Source organism: Notolabrus celidotus, chromosome 12 (assembly GCF_009762535.1).
Source record: "Notolabrus celidotus isolate fNotCel1 chromosome 12, fNotCel1.pri, whole genome shotgun sequence".
Classification (NCBI taxonomy): Eukaryota; Metazoa; Chordata; class Actinopteri; order Labriformes; family Labridae; genus Notolabrus; species Notolabrus celidotus.
In genome coordinates this window covers 8,273,125-8,284,370 of record NC_048283.1, presented here as the reverse complement: position 1 = coordinate 8,284,370, position 11,246 = coordinate 8,273,125, and the positions used below count along the sequence as shown (strand labels likewise).

Sequence of the window (11,246 nt, the reverse complement as noted above, 5' to 3'; positions counted from 1 at the left end):
AACTTGTCACATTGTATCGTCGGTCAAGACAATTGACAACCTCCAGTGTTGAAAACCGAAGCCAATTCTCAATTTTCAAAATTCAGTATGTAGTAAGTAGTATGTGAACAAGAGCAAAATCTGCAGTATGCCAAAACTCCCCGGATGTCCACTGATTCGGGAAAATATCTCAGTATGCATCGGACCAGTCTGCCTCGCGTACTGTTTCCCATAATGCACAGCGCTCGTTCTGCTTTTTCTTTTTCCTCATTTTTTGACGGGAGGAAATCCGTTTTGGGGTGCTGTGAAAGTTATCAAATTACATATAAACCACTTCCTAACTTTTTAAATCATAAGTGATGCTAAATAAGCATTTTATTTATCGGCTTCGCCGTTGTTAACTTCCGCCTTACGAAACCGGAAATCCAGCGAAGTCTGGCTCAGCATGCTGCATGACAGATCGAACAGAACAGTCATACTACATACTAAATTCAAACGCAGTATGTAGTAGGCAATACCTACTGCCTACTACATTAGTAAGTAGTATGTAGCAGGCCATTTCGGAAACAGCCTCAGTCTACATTTCATACAGTCTATAGTCTACGTAGACCAGCCCTCTTTGTATAGTGTCTTGAGTAAACATTCATGAATTAAGGTATATAAATAAAAATTGATTGATCGTATCACATTGCATCGTGTCATAATGTATCGTATTGTACTCCTATGCACCAATCAGAATGACTCATTATCTAGATGTCAAAAGCTAGGGTGGCAGGTGGACTGCCTGTTTGCATAAGCATTTTAAATATCTGAATAAACCAGGCAGCAACTAGGCATATAAATTATTCAAACTTTAACTTTGTTGCAAACTAATGTCCATAACCAGGTGAGAGGAATTGTCTTTAAAACCAATTTTACACTGGCTATTTAATATGCCAAATTTGATAAAGACTGAATGAATCGTTTAGCAGAATTGAAAAATAATTAAAACATCTCGACAGTGCTGGACATTTTGTCACCTGAAACGTGTGACAACAGGAGCGTATTTATCTTTCTGGTGTTCCATGATCACAGACTCACAGCTCAAAGTCGTCTAAAAATGACACATCTGTTTTCTTTCTCATCTCACATGTTCTTTTCTTCCGAGTGATGTCTCTTCTCTCAAACATTCAAAGTGTTTCCTCAGGTCTATATGTTGAACTCTTCCACTTACATCCTTCAGTGCGCTCATGTCAGAGTTCTTAACACCCACACAGATGTAAAAGTCAGTTTAACTTTAGATGTTTATTTTACCACAGCAGCTAAAGGGATTTGTATAATTTGAACTGCATTATTTCCAAACATGTCTCTTCATTCTTTAGCATTTTTAACTAAAAATAGTCTTCATCTGTCTCTTAAGATGACAGGGCCAACAGAAAGTCTGTGATGACCGCTAAAAATGTTCTAAAAAGAGAAACACGTGGTAATATTATATTTTTAAAGACCACAGCTCAGGAGTTATGTGCCGAAATATTAAGCGAGGGACAGAAGCCAACTTTCTCACATATCTATCATCACTTCGAAGACACCCCTCTGACTAACAGATGCTCCAACACAAGGATCTGGAACCCGACCTGACAGAAATAGTAAAGTATAGATTTTTTGTGTATATTTAAACTCCCAAGAAACACACCGAGCCACAACCGAAGTCTTTGAGGTTATTAGCATGTGAAAGTTTTATTTTCCACCTTTTTGCTTAGAAAAGATGTCTTACAATCTAACCTGAGAACAGTGCGGCTGCTACAGAGAGAAAAGGAGTCTTTTCTTTTTTCCTTCCTTTTGCCATTTCAAAAAAGAAACGCTTGAAAAAAAAAAAAAATTAGCCACAAGTGACCTTTCATTTGTGAACATCCATCTTCCGGAGCATTATTCATGCCTTCACATTCACATTTCTCTCCTCTCCTCTCAGTGAGGTGTAAAAAAAAACTTCTACTGCAACACATCTATCATTCAACTTTGGCTAGGAGCCTCGTTTGATGGATCAGACACTTGCACTTTTCGTATCAGGTTTGAATCGAGCAGAAGTGGCAGAACGGCACTTCCCCAGCACAAGCTGTTAACTTGCACTGTCTGAGATATTAAAATGAGATCGTCTGCCTGATTTGCCAGGGGTCTGAGAGTTGGTTTTGCTTTGCTGGATCCTGAGCTGTTGACACAGAGAGAAGCGACCGTGCTCTATTCAGTGGCTCTGAATCTTGATAGCTCTCTCCCGCTTTCATTCACATCGCCCAAAGCGGAACCAAAATACATCATGTATATTCATTCACAAAATCATCAACAATATTAAATATTGGCTTTTGCTGTTTGTACAACCAATTACAGTTTGCTTATTGTTCGCCTGAGTGGGTGGAGAAATATGTGAGTTTCCTGCTTCCAAACTACTCCCGTCTCTTTCCCGGAGAGCGAAATGTGCTCAACTAAGAAGTGCGACACAGAATTTGTGTGCTCCTTTTTCCGTAGTGAGCACAGTCTTTGAGTACCACTCTCCAGGGTGCCTCCTCCCCCTCTTGTGCGTTGAGCTCCATTTGAAGTGTTGCAATACCAAAATAGAGCAAACAGCTTGAAATGGAACATGTGGGGATTATTCGTACACGTACTGAGACAGTGGGAAATCACACATGAACAAAAGATGGAGGGGAAACCACAATACCTGCGTGAAGTTTGGGAAAAAGTTGGAATCTGCTATGCTCTCCTCTCTCACGCACGCTGGGTTTATCAATCATCTTTATGCTCCACTTTATTCTGCATTCCATTTGTAATTAAACTGCAATTAAACTCTTGAATCTTTCAAAGTGATATTGTCGACCTCTGAGCGATTTTCTGGTTAAGCAAATGCCCAACAATTCAAGTATACCACTCTTTTCTTTTTAAATCAAGCTCTGAGATTGCACACATCATTATTATAACAAAGGGCCAGCATGAAGTTAATGAGTTATTGATTGTTTGCTCCCAGAGATAATCTGCTCTAATACTCTGTAACATCTGTATTAAAACATGAGACGTCATATTTACATAAATCAGCCCAGAGACGAGAGGCTGCAGCTTCCTGTTTGTCTTTGGGTCTAGGTAAGCTATGTGTGTCACATTATTTCTGTCTGCAGAATCATGATGTTTTGCATTCTTTTGATGATTTCTCACTTGAAATTCTCTCTCTGCTTCTCCGGGGTGCATGAGCTGCAATGTAACTGGTCTCCATCAAGGCTTCTGTCAGCGAGCGGACTAATAAATTAAAGCAGCTAAAAACAACATATTAATACAGAAACGCCAAAACAAACAGAATAAAAGCATAAACTAAGTTAAAATTAATAACTCTGAGGGAAAAGTACAGAGGGGGAACATAATTAAATGACAAACATCAAAGTCCATGAGTGAGGCTACATAAATACAAAACAAAGTTCAGCAGAGGTTCTTCTTAGCTTGTGCTGGTGAAGCAGCACTCTGATGGAGGTGAGTTGGCATCTTTTCTTGAAGCACATTTCTACTGAAGGTGTTTATGTCAACAGGATTGGAACAGTCAAGTACAGCCACTATAGGCCAAGAAGGGGTCGCAACCTGGGAACTCAGGGGAGGATGCATTCACTAAAAAGAAAGTGAGTCCTTTTTTTTCTCCATCATCTCGCCTTCTTCTCCGTCATTCGCATGTCTGTGCCGGCAGTCCCCCTCCCTGTTCTCTCACTCTTTTTTTCTGTCTCTGCTTCACTGTGGCGGCGTCTCTCCGACCGTCTCGATGCCGTGCTGCTGGAGCTGCGCTCTCAGCAAAGCATTCTCGTTCTTCAGCTCTTCAATCTTAAAGAACAAAGAGCAAAAAGAAAAAAAAAAATCTCATTATCAACATCTTCATCCCCGTGACAGCTTAATATAGCTCCAAGTTTACAGACCAAACTTTTTTCGTTTGAAGACTCTGAGTGCTGCCTCTGTGTGTGTAATGTACACACAGAGCTATTCAATCCCTGGGATTAAAGAGTAGTATGTGCAGCCCTTTTCAAAGTCAGCCCTGTCCACAACCAACTGGATTATCAAATCTTGAGGTGTGTCATCTCCGCTACATTTCCCTCGGGCGCACTCTCAATTCCCTTCTTCCCCGCTGAGGCACTGGGGAGGACAGGATATTGAGCTTTGAGCATCAGAATAGGAATATATTGCAGGATGGCTTGCAGGCCTTGGATTCAATGGGGAGATGTGGCAGCCTCGGAGCTGCAAGATTTCACAATACTTTGAGTGCATTAGCATGCAGTTAACTCCCCCATAACCCCTGTGTATATTATTCCCACAGTCTCTCAAAGAGCTGCGTTCAGGTAACACTTCCTATTATAAGAGAGCAAACCCTTTGATCCTCTTTGTCAGCCTGTGATGATCAGCTATAGAGGCTGATGTGTCGGGGGGTTTGTTTTGGAGAAAAGAGGATGCATGTGGGGCCGAGTGAACTTCATGCTTTTGAGACTTTAGTGAAAAGCTGCTGCGGAGAACTCCAAAGAAAGCGATTCAATGCGAGCAACAATCTTCAGAGACACATATGTACCAAACTACTGCTGCTTTTTTTTTTTTATGTGTGACTTTCACCTCAAAGGACCATTTCTAACATTATCATTCATAGGCTTTCTTTTCCTATTATTCAAGTCCTTGAAAAAGACGTCACCCTTCATGCAGATATACGAGGAGCACAAAGTGACATTCACACCTGCTGCCTGCACAGCTCGTTGTCCACTTGTATCCTCTCCACTTCTTTCAGACTCTCCTGCAGCCGCTGGTTGCCTTGCCTTAGCTCCCGGATGTAGTCGCAGGCTTTAGACAGGATGCCTCCTTTGCTCTGGAGAGAGATGACATTACAGAGTTTAAAAAAAATAAGGTGACACATAAGTAAAAAGTTGGCAGCAGATTAGGAGTGAGGTGAGACTCCTTACTGCTCCGGTCTTGGTGCTGTCCATATTGCAGTCTGGGATTATCTTGGAAAGCGTGACAATCCAGTTGTTGATCTTGTCTCTCCGCCGCCTCTCAACTGATGGAACGCAATAAAATGAAAACAGGTTAACACGTTCAGTATGCCCTGATGTATTTGTACTTTTGGACGGACAGATCACATCAGATAGATCTGGATCTTTCTCTACATCTTGTTGTTTCAGTGGCTGCACTTCAGGTACCAAACACTGTCCTGCTTTGGCAGCTCAACAGCAGCCTCTAGTGGCCGCTCTTAAACACATGTTTGTATATTGTTCTTAATACAACATTTTGAAAGGGCTTTGTGATTTGATTCAAATAAAAATTGCTTCATTTAGGCACCATAGAGCATTGTGTCTCATGAAATCAAAAGCCACAATCACAGCTGATTACCCACCTTCATTATGCTGCGCTCTTCTCCTTTCATCTCTTGGCGTTCGCGGTCCATCCATTTTCCTGCAAACAGACAGGAAATAAAAAAAAACGCTTTACACGCACGACAGTATCTCTCATCTCTGACTACACTACAATCAGGCACCAATCCAAACCTCCAAATTCACCTAATCCTGCACCTATTACAACCTATTCATCACTTTTATCTTTAAGCTCAAGCCTCTCAGAAGCACAGCACTTGCTGTTGAAAGTGTGCACTATTTAAAAAAAATAAGAGCCTCATAAGTTGTCTAGTGCCTTTTGTCAGAAGCACTGAGGCCGTGTAGGAAGCAGACGCCGGCAGTGCCCTGAAGTCTGGCTGCCCCCGACTGGAACACTGAGACCTGTCCAATCTTTTTATTCATGTTGGCCGTCCTCTTCCCAGGTGTGGCCTGGAGGGAGCGCTCTGGTTTATTATGCTGTAAAATTACTACACTGTAGAATCACAGATGCTGTCTATTGGAGTCTGGACACACTGCTAATGACACAACTGTCTCATGTCTCTGTGTCTCCCCTTAGGTATTCTGTTAATTAAGTCCCTGAGACGTGACATGGAGACTTATCAAACCACCCACCTCGGCATGAACGGGCCAATAACACACCCGCATGTAATTATTATAAAGGTGGCCTACTCAATATCTCAAACATGTTTCTGTCTCACTAATGGAAAAGACAATTAATACTTCACTCAGACTATTTAATAGAATATTCTCCCATGAAAAAAAAGGAACAGAGGATGAATTCCTCCCCGGAGGGAAAGCATTCACTGCACTTTCAGCACATAAACAACATCCTGTAAGGTCATTCTTGTTGCTTGTCTGTGCCTTTTTTTGACATGTCTTTATTCTACCACGGTGAATTTGGGACCCATCAACCCAACTCAACGGCTGGTATCTCTGTTAGAGATAGTCAGCCAAGCCAAACTGCAGTCTCACTTGTATCTCAACGCATCTTAATGGGATTTCAGCTTCATAATGGATTCAGACCAACAGTACTCTAAGGCAGAGTGTGGGATAGAGAGGGATGACTGTATGAATAACTAAATATACAGGCCTAAAGGTAAAGGAATGTCTTCTTTTTTTTTTTTAAACGACTTATAAAAAGGCACAGCACACCTCATCTTAGTGCTCCTGAGACTTATTGTTGGCAGAGAAATCAAGAAAATTAGCAGGACTCAGAGGAATCACCCTCTGCTGGAGTGTTCTATCTGTTTCATTTGAAGGATAAAGGTAACAGGACAAAGTTTTAACACTTCCTCTATCATTCCACTTAAGTATGTCACAAAAGCATGCTTGTACAGAGGGTTAGTTTGTTAAACAGTGTGATCTGATAGATCACAGCTTGGGCTTTAACTTCTCTCATGCATCATTTGAGGAAAGATGATTATTAGTAAACATTATTACCCGGCTTTCTTACTGATTTACCGACTGTTTAAGATGCTTGATTTTGATTGGTTAAAACGCTTTGATAACACCTTGACAATGGTTATTAACTTTCTCTAACATGAGCGATGGCAGATGCAAATTGATCACACGCCATGTCAAATCAAAAGAGGAAAAGAGTTCTGGGATATTTTTGTTTTTGCTTGTTGACACCATAGGTCAGTGGTTTTCAAAGTGGGGGCCGCCAGGGGGGGGGGCCTCAGAAATTTGAAGGGAATGGGAAAAAAATAGAATCAAATTTTTTATTTTTTTTACAAGACGTTTGTTAATAATTTCCTATTCTAAGCAAATTAATAATTAACATAATAATTATAGAAAGTGAATAAAAGTAAGAAAATACATTCTAAAAGTAGATGTTTCTTTACACATTTTGAAGCATTGTCTGTGTGTTTGCAAAGGGGGTTCCCGGCCAGAAACTAGTGCTGTTTGGGGGGCCTTGGCATGGTAAAGTTTGGGAACCCCTGCCATAGGTTACAGGCGTTTGAGTGCAACTTCAAGTTACCGGTTGCTACAAAGAAACTTAAACCATGAGTGGAATTGACGATAGCAGCAGGGTTAAAATTCTAGACATCTGCCTATCTTTAAAGGTGTGTGAACCTCAGAGCTCAGAGAGAAGGAGAGCTGAATGAGGACAGTTTCATGTTAAATTCACCGCAACAAGGAGATAAGAATCCATCGCCATAGAACTTTAACTTCCATGGGATCATTTGGACTATATTTGAAAGACTGCATACATAAATCATTTTAAATCAATAAAATATAGGGTAATGTTCATTTCAAGTAAAAAAGCCATAACACAGAAATGGCTTACGACAGAGATACCTAAGGTCAAGGATTGGGCTGAAGTGATGCAATGAATTTATACCATGGAAAAAATGACTTCTTTGACCAGATTAGAAATGGAAAAATTCAAAGGAATTTGGCAAAAATGGATTCAGTACACAACAACAGCCCAAGATAAATGCAAACTATCATACCCTTGGTTCATTGCTACAGATTTCTAAGTGTCATTGGTATTTATATTGTTAATGTATGTTATATCTTCAGTATTGTCAATGTTATTATAGCTGTCATTATTATCACAATTCTTATTTCATTATATTATTATTGTTGTATTTTATTTTAATTTATTAACTTTACTTATATTATTTATTTTTACTTTTCTTCTGGTCCTTTCTCTCTCAATCTTTAAAAATAAATGAATATTGGATATGTTTGTATATAAAGGGAAGCTTACTTTATTATTAATTTCTAATTAATTAAGGAGAAAGGGTGGGATTTGTAGTGTTACTTCTTCCCACTCCTTTTCGGACATGTTACAGAATTCATATTAGTGATGAAACAGCTTTGTTTAGATTTTTGTTGCATTATTTGTAACGTTTGCTTTTTTGGGGGAGGTATTTCTTTTTGTTTATTTGTATTTAGTTTTTGACATGTTCGAAATAAACACTTTCAAATCAAATCAAATCAAATGTGGCTGTTCCTCAAAGTGCAATTTTAAAGAAGGGTCAGTTGATTTATATGACTGAAAAAAAGAAAAGGGATTTTAGAGTTGAGATATATGGATATATATTTTCATAAAGGTAAATTTAAGGTGGGTTTTTTTAATCTTCATACGTATTTTGTTTTACTAAAAAAAGAAAGAAATATTCATGTTTTTAAGATGTATTGTAAAGTGTTATAATGACAAGATATCTCAATTAAAAAGAGAATTACAAAAAATCAATCAATAAAATAACCTTTTGGCAAAGTCCTTTGCCAATGTGTAAGTTAGTAGCCGGGTAATAAGTGGGATAATGTATGGTTAGCAATTAGTTAAGGGAAATAGATCCCTTTCAGGGTGAGACAAGGCCCCTGAAGGGGTTCTACTTCTCAGAACTAGCTTATTTAACAGTAAATACGCAAACCATCATGTAGAAGAGATCAGATTGAAAATTACAACCCCATGCTTCCTCTGCCTGAATGTTAACACCACGATTTGAGACCCTCAAACTGTTTCCAAACTAACTCCCTGAAAACTAGGCTACTTGAGAACTAAACTTTTAAAGAACTATGAGCGAGGACTGCTGAAAATTACACTCATATAAAAGTGTGGAGAGAGAGCCATTTGTTTCCAGATGGAGAACAATGACCCAATTTCTAAGTCCTAATGGAGAAATGCGGCTGCCACAAGCACGACTACCAACAATGGATCAGGGTCAGCACTGAAGAGACGCTACATCTGTGTCTCACACATCAAGAGCGGGGAGAATCACCGGGGACTTACGAGGGAGGGGAGGGGCAGAGAGGAAAGGGGAAGGCAGAGAGAGGGTTTGTGTGCTTCTCTTTTCTTGTGATCTCATTTGATTAGTTCATTTGCAGTGAGTGTGTGTGAGTGTGTGTGTGTGTGTGTGTGTGTGTGTGTGTGGGACAAATGTGGAAACTTTCCTCACCAGTTTAAACCATCCTGCTGCAGCAGCTCGTTTTCATCTCTGCGAACGGCAGATAGGGTGGCAAGTTTTCATTCATTTTACTCACATGTCAACCATAATATCACTGTTCATTAGTTCACACTTAAATGCAACGCTCAGACTGGAGTCAAACATCATACATTATTCATGGAAGAGGAAATAAATAGAAACAAACATATTGCAGTCAGATAGACATTCTGAGAGATGAAAACATAATCACTTTGTATTTCAACACATGGCAATGCAGATGTACTCCTCAACAAAGCTCGGTGCTTTCTTCTTGACTGGAAAGCAGTCTGTTTGTATGCTGAGAATATCAAACAACATTAAAAATAAACGGCAGAGCTGCTGCTGAATTTAAGGCGGATCTAGAACTCTGCCGTAAAACTGCTGCTGCCCACAACAAAGAGTTTGAAACTTTGATGAAGTTCTTGAAAATCACAGACGCAGCCAACATCCTTGTTGTTGTTACACATACTGTTCAGACCCAAAGTGAAACACGATGAATCAAAGAGAGATAATTAAGAATGTGGTGTGTGTGTCTGCTGTGTGTGTTCTCCTTAAATAAATGTTTTAATGAGGAGGAAAACAGGAGCTCTCCTGCTGCTCAGAACAACCTGTGTTAATACGCTGTTAACAAATGCTGAGAACCTTTAATGCAGCCAATTTCACGAGTTAGAGGTGAAGTAAAGGTCTGCTGTTAAATGTAGGGATGTTCACGTTGGTCAGTGCTTACTCAATTTTAACTAATGCGTCATGTGTGGGTGACCAAACAGGCAAATGGCTGTTTTTTACCGAACAAGGGTGGAAAAAATGCATAAACTACCTTTAAACAAACACAGAGCATCCAGACCGGTGTGCTCTAAATAAACTTTGAGTCTGAAATGAAGCTTGCTGAAATTCTTCTTCTGATTTACCATCCAAGTAGGCCAGAGCTAGGCTGCTATCATGCCATTAAAGAGGCAGCGCGGTTTGTCTTTGCTCAGGTGAACCTGCTGATTATCTTAATAACCGCAATCACCAGCGTGTGGCTAACAGTTGGAGAGAGTCTGAGATGGATCTCTTTTGAAGCATGATTATGATGATACATGTTGTGCATTTTTAGAGAAAAATAACTGAAAGATTTTGGAAGAAAAAGGAGTTAAAAAAATAAGCATTCATAGCAAAACCAAGGAGAGGGGTGGAGAAGACTCCCCGGGTGGACGCAGAGGAGAAAAAGTTGAGGTTTAAGATAGTAATAACTACAGCAGCACTTAATGTTGAGTAAACTGAGCCTCATGGTAGAGTTATAGGGATGTCAGAGGTGTTATAGTCACAAGTCTATAAACCAGCCAATCAGAAAGAAGGTGGTTTGTATAAACAGGTGGTTTAGTTTTCTTATCTCTCTCTCTCTCTCTCTCTGTATAAAAGTGTGCCAAACGCCACATCCCCGTCTGCTTTCTGACAGTGAAACTGTCTCCACCAGCCCGGCCTCCGCCTGCATTAGCATTTAGATTTGGGCAAATTCTAATGCTTTGTTCACTGCATATTTGCAGATGTTCATGTTAATGTTGTGTATCTCTGGGTTTGCCAGGTGGGGTTTCTTCGAATGAGAGAAGTCTGTGGCAAGCTCGAGCAGATTTGTTCTGAAGCGTCACAGCAGAGGACCCACACTGCCAGACTCAATTATGTGTTATTGTGGTAATAAAGGGTAAAAGCCTTGATGAAAAAGGACTGATTAAAATTATTCAGATTTAATTAATAGCTGTGAATTGCTCTGGACACTAGACGTTAAAAGCTCCACTTCAGAACTCGCAGCAGAATTAACCTTCAACTTACAGGGATTCATAACTTTTCCACTAAAATCACCAATCAGATCATTTTAAGAGGCTGTTACATAAAGAACAGCTGTAGCGTTAAACAACGTCTGACCAGGAGTTTGTTTTCAGACAGAGCTGCGTCTCAGACTGCAATATCCCAAACAATAAGT

General features: G+C 39.9%; 1 protein-coding gene across 2 annotated transcripts in view; it reads right to left on the bottom strand.

The window, feature by feature from the left end:
* Nucleotides 1-1,667: 1,667 nt before the first annotated feature.
* Nucleotides 1,668-11,246, bottom strand: part of LOC117822606 (upstream stimulatory factor 2) — a 24,501-nt gene continuing 14,922 nt past the window's right edge. Inside the window, exons 7-11 of one of the 2 annotated variants that reach the window (XM_034697431.1) lie at nt 9,260-9,298; nt 5,351-5,409; nt 4,920-5,014; nt 4,697-4,825; nt 1,668-3,804 (exon numbers count right to left, since the gene is read on the bottom strand). In XM_034697431.1, the coding sequence (XP_034553322.1) occupies nt 3,715-3,804; nt 4,697-4,825; nt 4,920-5,014; nt 5,351-5,409; nt 9,260-9,298 (412 nt within the window). In that variant the 3' untranslated portion in view covers nt 1,668-3,714. The remainder of the gene's footprint in view (nt 3,805-4,696; nt 4,826-4,919; nt 5,015-5,350; nt 5,410-9,259; nt 9,299-11,246) is intronic. The other variant, XM_034697432.1, reaches the window with a different exon arrangement.